At 46.5% G+C, this 17,536-nt stretch overlaps 1 protein-coding gene across 4 annotated transcripts in view; it reads left to right on the plus strand.

The window, feature by feature from the left end:
* The window catches only part of LOC139759067 (uncharacterized), a 184,043-nt gene that overhangs the window by 41,119 nt on the left and 125,388 nt on the right, over positions 1–17,536 (plus strand). The window contains exon 1 of one of the 4 annotated variants that reach the window (XM_071681000.1): positions 33–382. The exons of the other annotated variants lie outside the window; for them this stretch is intronic. Within the exon in view, the coding sequence (XP_071537101.1) occupies positions 365–382 (18 nt within the window). The 5' untranslated portion in view covers positions 33–364. Of the gene's footprint in view, positions 1–32; positions 383–17,536 lie in introns of those variants that run through there. 4 annotated transcript variants of the gene reach the window in all.

Consider the following 17,536-nt stretch of genomic DNA (forward strand, 5'->3'; position numbering starts at 1 on the left):
GGGAGAGTGTGGGGGGGTGTGGTGGTCAGTGTGCCGTGTGGTGGTGGTAGAGACAGCACAAGTCTAGCTTGAGCTGTAGCGAGGGAGACAGCTCCCCTCCTTAAGGCACCACCACACAACATCACCTGACTTACACCTCCCTCTCGTACCGTGTGCCTCAGTGTATCCCCACACTGGTTTAGTGCGTGGCGAAGCGTCGTCCCTCCCACAGTGTGTGGGTTATATCCTGGTGATGATGAGTGCGTCTGACTAACCTGTGGTGACACAGGTAGTGTAATAATACATTAGTGAGCTTCCTGGGGACCTCCTTTGTGTGTGTGTGTGTGTGTGTGGAGGCTGACCCACCCTTACGGCTGTCTTAGCAATGACCACCAGCTGTCTTGTAAGTATTTCGTAATTTTGTTAATAATGATAATAATGATAATGATAATAATAATGATAATGATAATAAAAATAATAATAATAATGATAATAATAATAATAATAATGATAATAATAATAGTAGTAGTTGTAGTAATGATGATAATAATGTAGTAGTTGTAGTAATGATGATAATAATAATAATAATGATAATGATAATAATGATAATAGTAATAATAATAATCATAATAATAATGATAATGATAATATACACAGACAATAAATGCAGAAATATAGAGGTATACTGTAAGAAAATAAGGTGTTAAAGAAAAAAAATTTTAAAAGGGATTTGATTTTAAGATCTTTATATTTCCAATCATACAACCAGGGAAAGCATTTCGATGATAACATGTGTGAAAAGTATTTAGTTTATTTATTGACACAAAATACACAATAGTATATATATGAGATTATATGACATACATATTTAATGTCCAACAAAGACTTAATTTTTGTCTGTTATAAAGATACACTGCTTTGATGGCGAATGTAGCAGACAAATAGATTTTATTGATAAGTATTTGACACATTACGTGCCATAGTCAAAAGTTCAAATACTATACATGTTTGTGTGTGTGTGTGTGTGTGTGTGTGTGTGTGTATAGAGCGTACAGTGGGTACAGTACATCAGCATTACACAAAGTTTGAGGTCAAGGTACAGTGCTGTATTTACTGATGATGATGATGATCGTGGTGGCAATGATTGATGGGGCTGTGTCTGTTGTGTAGCGGTCTAGACGGGCTCTGGTGGCCTGGATGTGCTTGTGTTTTGCACGCGTTGATGCTCTCGTGATGGCTGGCTGCCTCTTATGTTGTCCATGGATGTGCTGAGCAATTTCTTGTCAGTTTGTGATGCGTGATTGTGCACCTTAGTGCACAATTTATGTGTATTGTATGAGGAGGGAGTTTTACCATCGTGGTGCCCCATCTCGTTTGTGTGTGTGTGTGTGTGTGTGTGTAAGTGTGTGTGTGTGTGTGTGTTGTCAGTCTGTGATGCGTGATTGTGCACCTTGGTGTGTTTACCGTCTTTCTTTCTGGTCGAGCGGAAGGCGGGGGGAGTGTGAGGTTGGTGGCCCACTGAGGCAGCGTTGGTAGGTACACCACACGAAGGATGTGTGGTCGCATCTCCCTCCTCCCTCGTCATGTCGCAAGAGGCAGTACGTACAAACGTATATGCTGGGTGCGGACGTCCGCCGCCAGCCACCGCCACTTGTAAGGAGATGGTGTGTGGCTACTCGTTAGATTACCTCCCAACCACACACACACACACACACACAATGTCTGTACGTGCCGCTTCCTCCGTATGCAAGGAGCCTATACTCTCTCGTGACCTTATTCATAGGATTCGAAACCAAAGTCTCGTGTCCTTTGAGCACCAATAGCAGCAGCAGCAACACCAGGGCCACCGAGCACTCAGACTAGACTCTTGCTGCATTACCTGCAGACCAGGAGGGCTCAGCGGGACGTGAGGAGCATGAAGACCGCCCTGTAGAAAGCTTTAGGGGGAGGAAAGATATCTTAATCCTGTGTGTGTGTGTGTGTGTGTGTGTGTGTGTGTGTGTGTGTGTGATGGCTGGCTGGCTGGCTGGGCCGGAGGGAGGGAGGGAGGGAGGTGAGGTGAGGTGTGGTGTGGTGTTGTAGGCTGGTGTGGTGGGCCGGAGGGAGGTGAGGTGAGGTGTGGTGTGGTGTTGTAGGCTGGTGTGGTGGGCCGGAGGGAGGTGTGGTGAGGTGAGGTGAGGTGTGGTGTTGTAGGCTGGTGTGGTGGGCCGGAGGGAGGTGAGGTGAGGTGTGGTGTGGTGTTGTAGGCTGGTGTGGTGGGCCGGAGGGAGGTGTGGTGAGGTGAGGTGAGGTGTGGTGTTGTAGGCTGGTGTGGTGGGCCGGAGGGAGGTGTGGTGAGGTGAGGTGAGGTGTGGTGTTGTAGGCTGGTGTGTTGGTGAGTCTCGTGGTGAACGTGATGATGGTGCTGGATACCTTGTGTGTTGCACCAGCGAATGGCACAGTGTGGTGAGGTGATGGCATGTTGGTCAAGTGTGTGTGGTGAGGTGATGGGATGTTGGTCAAGTGCGTGAGGTGATGGGATGTTGGTCAAGTGTGTGTGGTGAGGTGATGGGATGCTGGCCAAGTGGTCCAATCCGTGGTTTACCCAACACCAGGCAGAGTCCGGTAACACCATATAGGTGAATCGAAAGCAGAGATGAGGAATGTGTAATACCTCTGAGAAGATGAGAAAAATTAGGTAATTGAGAGTCTTACTTAAGCTATTGGAAATGCAAGGGAGAGCGAGAGAAAACGTGAAATGAGTATAGGGAGAGCGAGAGAAAACGTGAAATGAGTATAGGGAGAGCGAGAGAAAACGTGAAATGAGTATAGGGAGAGCGAGAGAAAACGTGAAATGAGTATAGGGAGAGCGAGAGAAAACGTGAAATGAGTATAGGGAGAGCGAGAGAAAACGTGAAATGAGTATAGGGAGAGCGAGAGAAAACGTGAAATTAGTATAGGGAGAGCGAGAGAAAACGTGAAATGAGTATAGGGAGAGCGAGAGAAAACGTGAAATGAGTATAGGGAGAGCGAGAGAAAACGTGAAATGAGTATAGGGAGAGCGAGAGAAAACGTGAAATGAGTATAGGGAGAGCGAGAGAAAACGTGAAATGAGTATAGGGAGAGCGAGAGAAAACGTGAAATGAGTATAAGGAGAGAGAGAAAACGTGGAATGAGTATAGGGAGAGTGAGAGAAAACGTGAAATGAGTATAGGGAGAGCGAGAGAAAACGTGAAATGAGTATAGGGAGAGCGAGAGAAAACGTGAAATGAGTATAGGGAGAGTGAGAGAAAACGTAAAATGAGTATAGGGAGAGCGAGAGAAAACGTGAAATGAGTATTGGGAGAGCGAGAGAAAACGTGAAATGAGTATAGGGAGAGTGAGAGAAAACGTGAAATAAGTATAGGGAAAGAGAGAGAAAACGTGAAATGAGTATAGGACGAGCGAGAGAAAACGTGAAATGAGTATAGGGAGAGCGAGAGAAAACGTGAAATGAGTATAGGGAGAGCGAGAGAAAACGTGAAATGAGTATAGGGAGAGCGAGAGAAAACGTGAAATGAGTATAGGGAGAGCGAGAGAAAACGTGAGATGAGATATACACAGGTGCAGGAGTGTGTGTGTGTGTGTGTGGTGCGGGAGAAGAGCCCATGACCCGTGATGACGTAAGGGGTGTGGCTTTTGGCCTCTGTGGGTCATGGGGGCTGGGTAAGTGCACGGAGGAGGAGGAGGGAGAGAGGGAACACCTCACAAGGGCGGAGGTGAGGAGAGCAGCACGTATTATACAGGGAGCAGCAGAGTGCGTGGTGGGGCTGTAGGTAGGATAGCTATTGAGGTGGCCAAAGACTGGGAGTGAGGCAGCAGGTGTGTGTGGGGAGGGGGTAGTGAGGCAACAGGTGTGTGTGTGGAGGAGCAGTACGTGTGGTAGTGAGACAGCAGGTGTGTGTGGGGAGGGGCAGTACGTGTGGTAGTGAGGCAGCAGGTGTGTGGGGAGGGGGAGTGTGTGTGATAGTGAGGTAGCAGAGTGTGTGTGGGGAGGGGGAGTATGTGTGGTAGTGAGATAGCAGGTGTGTGGGGAGGTGAGGCAACAGGTGTGTGTGGGTAGGGGGAGTGCGTGTGGTAGTGAGGCAGCAGGTGTGTGGGTAGGGGGAGTATGTGTGGTAGTGAGACAGCAGGTGTGTGGGGAGGTGAGGCAGCAGGTGTGTGTGGGTAGGGGGAGTGCGTGTGGTAGTGAGGCAACAGGTGTGTGTGGGTAGGGGAAGTACGTGTGGTAGTGAGGCAGCAGGTGTGTGGGTAGGGGAAGTACGTGTGGTAGTGAGGCAGCAGGTGTGTGGGTAGGGGAAGTACGTGTGGTAGCGAGGCAACAGGTGTGTGTGGGTAGGGGAAGTACGTGTGGTAGTGAGGCAGCAGGTGTGTGGGTAGAGGAAGTACGTGTGATAGTGAGGCAGCAGGTGTGTGGGGATGGGGAGTACGTGTGATAGAGACAACAGGTATGTGGGGAGGTGGAGTACGTGTGGTAGTGAGGCAGCAGGTGTGTGGGAGGGAGAGTACGTGTGATAGTGAGGCAGCAGGTGTTTGGGGAAGGGGGGCATGTGTAGGAGATCAGAACACTGGGCAGTTAGTGCCACTGTATATAAGGCTGGAGAGAGAGAGAGAGAGAGAGAGAGAGAGAGAGAGAGAGAGAGAGAGAGAGAGAGAGAGAGAGAGAGAGAGAGAACGGAGGGAATTCTTGTGAGAATAATTGAGTAGAGAAAGTCTTGATAATATATAATCGATCAGGGAAATGATTAGGACTCATAATTATCGTGATACAAATACGTATGACTTGGATCCTTTTTATGTGGGATCCAGGAGGCTTCTAAGAAAGGAGACGATACGTATAGACTAGAAGTTTGTAAATTGAAAGCTGATGAAATTACAAAAGTGTAAAAAAACGGTATCATTATTATTATTATTATTATTATTATTATTATTATTATTATTATTATTATTATTATTGTTTTTATTATTAATATGATTATTATTATCATTATTGTTGCTATTATTATTATTATTATTATCATTATTATTATTATTATTATTATTATTATTATCATTATTGTAATTATTATTATTATTATTATCATTATTATTATTATTATTGTTATTATTATTATTATTATTATTATTATTATTATTATTATTGTTATATCCCTGGGGATAGGGGAGAAAGAATACTTCCCACGTATTCCCTGCGTGTCGTAGAAGGCGACTAAAAGGGAAGGGAGCGGGTGGCTGGAAATCCTCCCCTCTCATTTTTTTTTTTTTTTTTTTTAATTTTCCAAAAGAAGGAACAGAGAAGGGGGCCAAGTGAGGATAATCCCTCAAAGGCCCAGTCCTCTGTTCTTAACGCTACCTCGCTAATGCGGGAAATGGCGAATAGTATGAAAGAAAGAAAGAAAATTATTATTGTTATTATTTACTGTTTTAGGGAAGACGGGAGACAGTGAATAGCTAAACAGTGACTCTGGAAGGTCCTGTTCCTGTGTGGCGTGGAGGGTCGTGTTGTCATTCATGCTCATTGTAGTCGACTAGAATTAGAAATGGAAGTTGTATTACAGTGATGTGAGTAATGTGGGTGACGTAAGATAAATGGAGGAGTGTCCGACCTGTTGGATGTCGCCGTGGTTCCTTATCTATCATAGTTTCTTATCTATTTAGGTGGAGGAAGGAGTGAGGAGTGAGTGAGGCATAGTTTGGTGTTGTTGAGCGGGTGATGCACATTCACCTTGTGGCGAATCATATGATTTGGGTGGTAGCTGACGAGGCGACATGAGAATGTGCATGGAGCTGGGGACCACTTTTACAACACACGCAGATGCAAATGTGAGATTACTTATCTTTAATTTGTATATATTCTGGAAGGTTGAGCGACGGTGTGGTGTACAGGGTAGACCAACCACTTCAAAGAACTCGTTTCAAACCTCATGTATGAGGAAGTGAGGCCTTCGTTTCCCTTCAGGACTAGTGGTTGGAGGAGAGAGAAAAAATGAGATTAATGAGTTGGATGATTGAAGTATTATAGAAGGAAACCGTTAAGGGAAATTAAGATTTAGGAAGATTTTTTTTTCTTTTTTTTTAGGACGATATGTTAGGAGGAGGCGCAAGGTATGGTATACTAAAGTATGACGAAGATCTATGGTATGATGGGTTAGGTTAACGAGGAGAAATGCTACAACGAAAGGTGCTGACGACTAGTGTTTCTGTTTGGTGGTGGAGAAGGAGGTGGTGGAGAAGGAGGAGGTGGGGGGTGGCGGTGGAGATGTTTGGTGGTGGAGAAAGAGGTGGTGGAGGGTGGCGGTGGAGATGTTTGGTGGTGGAGAAGGAGGTGGTGGAGGGTGGCGATGGAGATGTTTGGTGGTGGAGAAGGAGGAGGTGGAGGGTGGCGGTGGAGATGTTTGGTGGTGGAGAAGGAGGAGGTGGAGGGTGGCGGTGGAGATGTTGGTGGACACGGTGGTGGTGTGAATGGTGGCGTTTGCTTCACCGGCGACGCCTCCACTCGACACGCAAAGGGGTTGGTATAAGGCTGACTGGGTGTGTGTGTGGACGATGGCGCGTCTCGTTCAACCCAGCATTCTAGCTGGACGCGGGTTGATAGGCAGGGTGTGTGTGTGTGTGTGTGTGTGTGTGTGTGTGTGTGTGTGTGTGTGTTTCATGTTCGTGGATGGAGGAGGTGGAAGGAGGCTTGTAGGTACTTGATCCAGCCCTTGTGAATGGTGAAGGAGTTATAAGATAATAGACTGATATAGAGGATAAGATGTGTGTGTGTGTGTGTGAGAGAGAGAGAGAGAGAGAGAGAGAGAGAGAGAGAGAGAGAGAGAGAGAGAGAGAGAGAGAGAGAGAGGCGCGTGTATGATATACCTAGCTTCATCTCTCACTACACCCGAGGTATGTGCTCCAAATCCTCACGTCCAGATCCTTTAAACCAAATATTCACCATAACTTTTTCCCCTCTGTACAGTCTCGTCTCGCTTTGGAACACCACACTCCGAGAGGCGTGTGTGTGTGTGTGTGTGTGTGTGTGTGTGTGTGTGTCCACACTCCGAGAGGCTTGTGTGTGTGTGTGTGTGTGTGTGTGTGTGTGTGTGTGTGTGTGTGTGTGTGTCCACACTCCGAGAGGCTTGTGTGTGTGTGTGTGTATGTGTGTGTGTGTGTGTGTGTATGTGTATGTGTTTGTGTGTGGAGTAACTTCCTGAAGTTCTCTGCCTGTTTGCATGAACCTGCCCTGGTTGTTTTCATCCAATTGTCTCTTTGATTACAGGCCATGGGTGATTATTTAGGGCGGGGTTGATGAATCATCACATCTTGCAGGTCGGCATGGAGGGAAGAAGGGAAACCTCAATTATGTATCTGATGGAGCGATTTAAACAGTTTTTTTTTTTTTGTGTGTGTGTGTCTATGGCAACTAGACATTCGAAGGTGTGGCTAGTGGCTTCCACCATCTTGTTATTAAAGTCGTAGATTTTGTCACTATTTCTCACCTCCATCGCACAATACGAATGTTTGAAATGCGAGGGTAGACCGATATGGTTGGGTGGATGGTTGGTTGGTTAGTTGGTTGGTTGGTTGGATGGTTCGTTGGTTGGAGGGTTGGATGGTTGGTTGGTTCGTTGGTTGGATGGCTCATAGGTTGGAGGGTTAGTTAGTTGGTTGGTTGGTTGGTTGGATGGTTCGTTGGTTGGAGGGTTGGATGGTTGGTTGGTTCGTTGGTTGGATGGTTCATAGGTTGGAGGGTTGGTTGGTTGGATGGTTCGTTGACTGGATGGATGGTTGGTTCGTTCGTTGGTTGGTTTGTTCGTTGGTTGGATGGTTCGTTGGTTGGATGGTTCGTTGGTTGGAGAGTTGGTTGGTTGGATGGTTCGTTGGTTGGAGGGTTGGTTGGTTGGTTGGATGGTTCGTTGACTGGATGGTTGGTTGGTTGGATGGTTCGTTGGTTGGAGGGTTGTTTGGTTGGATGGTTCGTTGGTTGGAGGGTTAATTGGTTGGTTAGATGGTTGGTTTGGTTGGGCTTTAGGCCTACCAACTGCCAGGGCCATTGAAAGGCCGCCAACATTATTACATCTACGAACCCATAAATCTTTTAACACCTTCACTTACTGAAGATCATTTCAAAGACCACATACTACACCTTCACTATACATGTGGGGCCCAGTGGACGTTTTTGAAATATAATCGGTCATCTTTGCATGAACTGCGATCAGTGTTACAAGAGAAAATTGTCGAGTATGAGCAGGAACTATTATAAAGGAAAAAAAAAAAGATGATAATCGATGAGAGGAATTGTGGAACTGAACTCCGCGTCGATGCCCTTTTGAGATAGACTCCTGCAAAATTGATTCCCGCACGCCCGACGGTCACTCGCGGAGGAACTTGAGTCACACACGGTGAAAGACATGATAGAAATGAATCAGTCGTGCGTGGATTTTTCTCCTGTTTCCTCCGTTCTGTTCGTAGAAAACGAGGATAGAAACTATCATGGTTGTCGTATAGGTACAATATAACACAACTCGACGTAATTTTTTTGTTCATGGTTGTGGTATAGGTACAATATAAGTCCAACTCGACGTAATTTTTTTGTCCGTGAGTTTAATTCAGTCATGCATCCCGTAATGTGGGAGCCGTAAATGCACTGTCTCATCAATGATATTGACGAGGGGAAAAAGAAGAAAAGCAAACATTGTCAACATTGAGCCAGCTGACTCTTGAGACAGCTGGCACACTCCAGCTGGTACAGGCTGACTGACTAGGGCAACACTGCCGTCATCTTGACCCATAAAAGAACCTCACCTGACCTCTGACCCCACTCTTGAAAGACGACCTCAGTCATCCCTTGATCTCACCCCCCGCCCCCCACAAAAGAAACCCCACCCCACACCACCTGTTCCTGGGAGCCCTTTCATTATCTGTCTTCCCTGATAACCTCTGACCCCTGATATTGCCCCAAACCACCTGTTCGTGGGAGCCCTCTCATCACCTGTCTTCCCTGATAACCTCTGACCCCCTGATATTGTATGCCTTATAACTAGTGTCAGATGACCTCTCATACGCTGTCTCATCTTTGGACCCCCTGATATCCACTATATTATAACTAGTGTCAGATAATGACCTCACCTGACCTATAATTAGGGGTTTCCTAATGACTCCTCTTACCCGGCAGCAGGTCGGGGTTAATGATGACCCGGAGTGTTTGACCATTCACAAGTCGTGGCCTCTGACCCATGCTGGGGATGAAGGAGGAGGAGGGATGGTGGCTGACTAATAGAAAGATCCTCTTACTTCGAAGAGCAAGTGTGTGTGTGTGTGTGTGTGACCCATTCAACCTTGGCTGAGAGAGAGAGAGAGAGAGAGAGAGAGAGAGAGAGAGAGAGAGAGAGAGAGAGAGAGAGAGAGAGAGAGAGAGAGAGAGAACCTAACACTGGAATGTTGTCCCGCTGCGCCTCAACGTGTGACGCATGAGATCTCCATTTTCCTTGAGCTTCATTTTTTTTTTTTTTAGAAATTGTGAATACCGAAAACGGGAAGGTAGTTTAAATCGACCGCCTCCCCTTTTCTTTCTTTGTATATGAAAGGTGTGTTCGTCATGATTTTCAGTGTTACTTGCCAGTCGTGTAGGATGGAACGTGTAACTATTCCTCATATGAATATTGTGTATGGTAGATTCTGTAACGCAACTCGTACATATAACTCTGCTGTCCATATGTGTGTGAGTATTGACCCCTCGTCTCTTGTGCCTCTATGTATGTACTGGTCTATTTAGGTGTTTTAAGCCCACTCCAGTAAACTTATATGTAGCTTTACTTTATATATATATATATATATATATATATATATATATATATATATATATATATATATATATATTATTTATTTATTTATTATATTTTCCTTTGTCGCTGTCTCCCGCGTTAGCGAGGTAGCGCAAGGAAACAGACGAAAGAATGGCCCAACCCACCCACATACACATGTATATACATACACGTCCACACACGCAAATATACATACCTATACATCTCAATGTACACATATATATACACACACAGACATATACATATATTCACATGTACATAATTCATACATTCTGTCTTTATATATATATATATATATATATATATATATATATATATATATATATATATATATATATATATATATATATGTGGCGTTAATGAGATGGCCTTGATTAGTGTCTCATCTAACATAGATATGTCTAGTACTGTGTTTTTTCATGTGTGATGTCTACCTGGGGACCTCAGTCCTCAGTCCACCTCTGTATTTTCCCTCATGCTCACCGTTATGGCAGTAGGTAGGCCATGGGTCACAGGCATAGTGAGGGTGGAGTATGAGGTCTTAGAATGATCTTCAACCCCTGAAGAAGAAGGTGTTATATAAAGGTTTACCGGTTGCTGGATGTAGTAACTTAACGTGGACGACGGCCTTTTAATGACCCAGGCTGGCAGTTGGTAGGCCTAAAGTCCAGCCAATTAACCAGCCTGATAGGCCTAAAGCCCAACCAACTAACCAACCAGATAGGCCTAAAGTCCAGCCAATTAACCAACCAGATAGGCCTAAAGCCCAACCGATCAACCAACCAATTGTAAACATCATTTTTTGCTCTGCGTTCGTCATGTATGAAAAAGATTTTGAGTGATCGGGGGCCTGAACATGCAGGAGGGTGAAAGGCGTGCAAGGGATGCATAAAGTGATCAAACTGAACTAACTCGTGTGGTGCGAGGTGATCAGGACGCGCGTTCCTGTGTGACCTGTAGGGAGGTTACGGTAGTGTGACGGAACCCTGGTCCAGCGAGACCACCAAAATTGTTGGTTGGGCTTTGAACTCGTCAATGTGCCAAAGTCATTAAGGCCCTCAATGCCAAGTTATTGACCACCAGTGTAAAAGCACCTTCCAAACACCTTCTTCATGTATTTTAAGATAATTACAATGGCCCACATCGTCAGTCAAACCCCAGTTTAACCTTGGGTTTCGCCAGCCAACCTCCTGTGTTCGCCAGCAAGAGTCTAGTGTTCACAATACACATAACACGGCGAAGGACTTGAAGGCCAAGTGGTCATGGCAGATGAACAGTCGACACGTAGGTTCACTCGGGTCTGTGTGGCGCTGGCCTTGCTTGACTCAGTCCGTCTGCCGTTCACGTCAACATCATATGGGCGCCTCTCTCTCTCTCTCTCTCTCTCTCTCTCTCTCTCTCTCTCTCTCTCTCTCTCTCTCTCTCTCTCTCTCTCTAACGTCAGGGTTCTACGAACTGTGACGTGGGTCTAGATTTCACTGGGCTGTCACTTGGAGGCCAACCAGCACTAGAGGAGAGGCAGGAGAGTGTGCGATGGTCCTTGTGTGTGTGTGTGTGTGTGATTACTATTTGTGTGTTACTCCTACACACACACACACACACACACACACAGTGTAGCCTATGCCAGGTATCCATTTTATCGACCGGCCCGAGGGGGAGGATGATGAACCCCTTGGTTGAGAGTAGGCCAATCGCCATCGCCCAGGATTCGAACCCATGTGGGCCCGACCCTGGCCTCAACCCATGTTGACTCAAGATGTGTGTGTTTGATATATATATATATATATATATATATATATATATATATATATATATATATATATATATATATCCCTGTGAGTCCACGGGGAAAATGAAGCACGATAAGTTCCCAAGTGCACACTCGTGTAATAATCACATCATCAGGGAAGACACAAGAGAGAAATATAAGTCAGTTGATATACATCGAAGAGACGAAGCTAGGACGCCATTTGGTAAACATGCGATTATCCAAGACATATCGCATGTTTACCATATATATATATATATATATATATATATATATATATATATATATATATATATATATATATATATATATTATACACTGATTAACATCAATTATTATATTCCTCGACTTTTACTCATGACTTATTTTCTTGAATGGTATTTTCTCACTTATGTTAGCTCGTGTTAACGTGATGTTTTGAACATCAGAGGAGCCAGGATCGGGTCGAACAGCTGATGTATTGATGGCTTTGCCCGCTATCAGATACATGACGTAGTGCCTCTGTACATGATGGTGGTCTTAGCCTAGTGGGGGAGAGATTATCTTTTGTTTATCATTATCTAGGTACATGTAGACTGAGCATTTCAGCGAAGGTATAGGTGAAGTGGGTCCCTTCCCCCCTTCTCTCTCTCTCTCTCTCTCTCTCTCTCTCTCTCTCTATATATATATATATATATATATATATATATATATATATATATATATATATATATATATATATATATATATCTTTGAGTTCACGGGGAAATGAAGCACGATAAGTTCCCAGGTGCACTTTCGTGTAATAATCACATCATCAGGAGAGATACAAGAAAGAAATATAACAGTCAATTGATATATATATATATATATATATATATATATATATATATATATATATATATATATATATATATATATATATACATTTTGTTTTATAGGGGTCAAATGTCATTAAAAAGACATAATTCTGTTACTTGTTTCGGGCCATTTTTTGACCATATTTCAGACCTTGTTCAACGGCATTGGAGATGGCGAATGCCGAGGGTTAATTCTTATGATCAGACCAAATTTACCTTTAGTGAAGCAAAATCTTTTAAGAAAATGGAATTTTCATTTTTTGTTGTCTCAAATTTATTTAAATCCAAACAGTGTTAATGATAGTCTCTGGGTAATTGCTGCAGCTTCTTAAGTGATGTTGATGAGTCCAGGTGTAAAGATGTTTATAATGTTGATGAATCTTGGTGTGAAGATGTTTATAATGTTGATGAATGTTGGTGTGAAGATGTTTGTAATGTTGAAGAGTCCAGGTGTATAGATGTTTATAATGTTGATTAATCTTGGTGTAAAGATGTGTACAATGTTGATGAATCTTTGTGTAAAGATGTTTATAATGTTGATGAATCTTTGTGTGAGGATGTTTATAATGTTGATGAATGTTGGTGTGAAGATGTTTGTAATGTTGAAGAGTCCAGGTGTATAGATGTTTATATGTTGATTAATCTTGGTGTGAAGAATCTTTGTGTAAAGATGTTTATAATGTTGATGAATCCAGGTGTATAGATGTTTATAATGTTGATGAATGTCGCCCCATCATCTGGTTCAAGTTACATGTTATGATTCATACATTGGTTCCTCAGCTGAAGACAGTGACTGTTTGGCCCGAGAACAGCAGTGAATGGCCAGCATTTTTGTCTGTCTGTTTGACGATTGAGAAACATTTACCAGTGTGTCGTGTTGTAGTTGTCAGGCGCCGTGTTGGTGTTGTCAGGCGTCGTGTTGTAGTTGTCAGGCGTCGTGTTGTAATTGTCAGGCGTCGTGTTGGTGTTGTCTGGCGTCGTGTTGTAGTTGTCAGGCGTCGTGTTGGTGTTTCAGGCGTCGTGTTGTAGTTGTCAGACGTCGTGTTGGTGTTGTCAGGCGTCGTGTTGTAGTTGTCAGGCGTCGTGTTGGTGTTGCCAGGCGTCGTGTTGTAGTTGTCAGGCGTCGTGTTGTAGTTGTCAGGCGTCGTGTTGTAGTTGTCACTTGTCGTGTTGGTGTTGTCAGGCGTCGTGTTGTAGTTGTCACTTGTCGTGTTGGTGTTGTCTGGCGTCGTGTTGTAGTTGTCAGTTGTCGTGTTGGTGTTGTCTGGCGTCGTGTTCGTGTTGTCAGGCGTCGTGTTGGTGTGGTCAGGCGTCGTGTTGGTGTGGTCAGGCGTCGTGTTGGTGTTGTCAGGCGTCGTGTTGTAGTTGTCAGGCGTCGTGTTGGTGTGGTCAGGCGTCGTGTTGTAGTTGTCAGGCGTCGTGTTGTAGTTGTCAGGCGCCGTGTTGTAGTTGTCAGGCGTCGTGTTGGTGTGGTCAGGCGTCGTGTTGTAGTTGTCAGGCGTCGTGTTGGTGTTGTCAGGCGTCGTGTTGTAGTTGTCAGTTGTCGTGTTGGTGTTGTCTGGCGTCGTGTTGTAGTAGTCAGGCGTCGTGTTGGTGTTGTCAGGCGTCGTGTTGTAGTTGTCAGGCGTCGTGTTGTAGTTGTCAGGCGTCGTGTTGGTGTGGTCAGGCGTCGTGTTGTAGTTGTCAGGCGTCGTGTTGGTGTTGTCAGGCGTCGTGTTGTAGTTGTCAGGCGTCGTGTTGGTGTGGTCAGGCGTCGTGTTGTAGTTGTCAGGCGTCGTGTTGTAGTTGTCAGGCGCCGTGTTGTAGTTGTCAGGCGCCGTGTTGTAGTTGTCAGGCGTCGTGTTGTAGTTGTCAGGCGTCGTGTTGGTGTGGTCAGGCGTCGTGTTGTTGTCAGGCGTCGTGTTGGTGTTGTCAGGCGTCGTGTTGTAGTTGTCAGTTGTCGTGTTGTAGTTGTCTGGCGTCGTGTTGTAGTTGTCAGGCGTCGTGTTGGTGTTGTCAGGCGTCGTGTTGTAGTTGTCAGGCGCCGTGTTGGCGTTGTCAGGCGTCGTGTTGTAGTTGTCAGGCATCGTGTTGGTGTTGTCAGGCGTCGTGTTGTAGTTGTCAGGCGTCGTGTTGGTGTTGTCAGGCGTCGTGTTGTAGTTGTCAGGCGTCGTGTTGGTGTTGTCAGGCGTCGTGTTGTAGTTGTCAGGCGTCGTGTTGTAGTTGTCAGGCGCCGTGTTCTAGTTGTTAGGCGTCCTGTTGGTGTCGTCAGGCGTCGTGTTGTAGTTGTCAGGCGCCGTGTTGCAGTTGTCAGGCGTCGTGTTGGTGTGGTCAGGCGTCGTGTTGGTGTGGTCAGGCGTCGTGTTGGTGTTGTCAGGCGTCATGTTGTAGTTGTCAGGCATGGTGTTGGTGTTGTCAGGCGTCGTGTTGTAGTTGTTAGGTGTCGTGCTGTAGATGGCAGACGTCGTGTTGGTGTCAGGCGTCGTGTAGGTGTTGTCAGGCGTCGTGCTGTAGATGGCAGGCGTCGTGTTGGTGTTGTCAGGTGTCGTGTTGTAGTTGTCAGGCGTTCGTGTTGGTGTGGTCAGCAGGCGTCGTGTTGTAGTTGTCAGGCGTTCGTGTTGTGGACTGTATGTCGTGCAGATGCTGGCACGTGTCAACCGTGTTGGTCGACGACACCACTGACCACAGCATCGACCAGGACATGCCCGTCTACCCGTCTGTCAGCCAGTTCGCTCAACCCGGGCAACGTCAGCGCCTCCTGTTCGACCAGCCGTCAGCTGTCAGGCCCGCCTTAACGTCAGCTCGATGCCAAATGTATAATAAGATGCCAAGAACAGTAGTAATACTGAGGCACATGCGTCAGCATAATGTCAGTATTGAACCTGACCTTCATGTGTCGTAGACCAGCCAGGAGCAAGATTGTGTCGTAGACCAGCCAGGAGCAAGATTGTGTCGTAGGTCAGCCAGGAGCAAGATTGTGTCGTAGACCAGCCAGGAGCAAGATCGTGTCGTAGACCAGCCAGGAGCAAGATCGTGTCGTAGACCAGCCAGGAGCAAGACTAGTAGACCAGCCAGGAGCAAGATTGTGTCGTAGGTCAGCCAGGAGCAAGATTGTGTCGTAGACCAGCCAGGAGCAAGATCGTGTCGTAGACCAACCAGGAGCAAGACTAGTAGACCAGCCAGGAGCAAGATTGTGTCGTAGACCAGCCAGGAGCAAGATTGTGTCGTAGACCAGCCAGGAGCAAGATTGTGTCGTAGACCAGCCAGGAGCAAGATCGTGTCGTAGGTCAGCCAGGAGCAAGATCGTGTCGTAGGTCAGCCAGGAGCAAGATTGTGTCGTAGACCAGCCAGGAGCAAGATTGTGTCGTAGACCAGCCAGGAGCAAGATTGTGTCGTAGACCAGCCAGGAGCAAGATTGTGTCGTAGACCAGCCAGGAGCAAGATTGTGTCGTAGACCAGCCAGGAGCAAGATTGTGTCGTAGACCAGCCAGGAGCAAGATTGTGTCGTAGACCAGCCAGGAGCAAGATTGTGTCGTAGACCAGCCAGGAGCAAGATTGTGTCGTAGACCAGCCAGGAGCAAGATTGTGTCGTAGACCAGCCAGGAGCAAGATTGTGTCGTAGACCAGCCAGGAGCAAGATTGTGTCGTAGACCAGCCAGGAGCAAGATTGTGTCGTAGACCAGCCAGGAGCAAGATTGTGTCGTAGACCAGCCAGGAGCAAGATTGTGTCGTAGGTCAGCCAGGAGCAAGATTGTGCCGTAGACCAGCCAGGAGAAAGATTGTGTCGTAGACCAGCCAGGAGAAAGATTGTGTCGTAGACCAGCCAGGAGCAAGATCGTGTCGTAGACCAGCCAGGAGCAAGATTGTGTCGTAGACCAGCCAGGAGAAAGATTGTGTCGTAGACCAGCCAGGAGCAAGATCGTGTCGTAGACCAGCCAGGAGCAAGATTGTGTCGTAGACCAGCCAGGAGCAAGATCGTGTCGTAGACCAGCCAGGAGCAAGATTGTGTCGTAGACCAGCCAGGAGCAAGATTGTGTCGTAGGTCAGCCAGGAGCAAGATTGTGTCGTAGACCAGCCAGGAGAAAGATTGTGTCGTAGACCAGCCAGGAGCAAGATTGTGTCGTAGATCAGCCAGGAGAAAGATTGTGTCGTAGATCAGCCAGGAGCAAGATTGTGTCGTAGACCAGCCAGGAGCAAGATTGTGTCGTAGACCAGCCAGGAGCAAGATTGTGTCGTAGACCAGCCAGGAGCAAGATTGTGTCGTAGACCAGCCAGGAGCAAGATTGTGTCGTAGACCAGCCAGGAGCAAGATTGTGTCGTAGACCAGCCAGGAGCAAGATTGTGTCGTAGACCAGCCAGGAGCAAGATTGTGTCGTAGACCAGCCAGGAGCAAGATTGTGTCGTAGACCAGCCAGGAGCAAGATCGTGTCGTAGACCAGCCAGGAGCAAGATTGTGTCGTAGACCAGCCAGGAGCAAGATTGTGTCGTAGGTCAGCCAGGAGCAAGATTGTGTCGTAGACCAGCCAGGAGCAAGATTGTGTCGTAGACCAGCCAGGAGCATGATCGTGTCGTAGACCAGCCAGGAGCAAGATTGTGTCGTAGACCAGCCAGGAGCAAGATTGTGTCGTAGACCAGCCAGGAGCAAGATTGTGTCGTAGACCAGCCAGGAGCAAGATTGTGTCGTAGACCAGCCAGGAGCAAGATTGTGTCGTAGACCAGCCAGGAGCAAGATTGTGTCGTCGACCAGCCAGGAGCAAGATTGTGTCGTAGACCAGCCAGGAGCAAAATCGTGTCGTAGATCAGCCAGGAGCGAGATCGTGTCGTAGACCAACCAGGAGCAAGACTAGTAGACCAGCCAGGAGCAAGATTGTGTCGTAGACCAGCCAGGAGCAAGATTGTGTCGTAGACCAGCCAGGAGCAAGATCGTGTCGTAGACCAGCCAGGAGCAAGATCGTGTCGTAGACCAACCAGGAGCAAAAGATCTTGTCATCACTACTGTCGTCGACCAGCTCAAGGTGACTACTCGCTACTTTCCCCTGCCTGGCTGCGTACCTTGGGGGGGGGGGGGGGGGTAAGGGGGGGGGGACAGTGGCATCTGTACATCTGAACCTGACCCCGCCGACCTGTGTGTGTGTGTGATGGCGTGACCC

The sequence above is a fragment of the Panulirus ornatus genome, chromosome 32, assembly GCF_036320965.1.
Source record: "Panulirus ornatus isolate Po-2019 chromosome 32, ASM3632096v1, whole genome shotgun sequence".
NCBI classification, from domain to species: domain Eukaryota; kingdom Metazoa; phylum Arthropoda; class Malacostraca; order Decapoda; family Palinuridae; genus Panulirus; species Panulirus ornatus.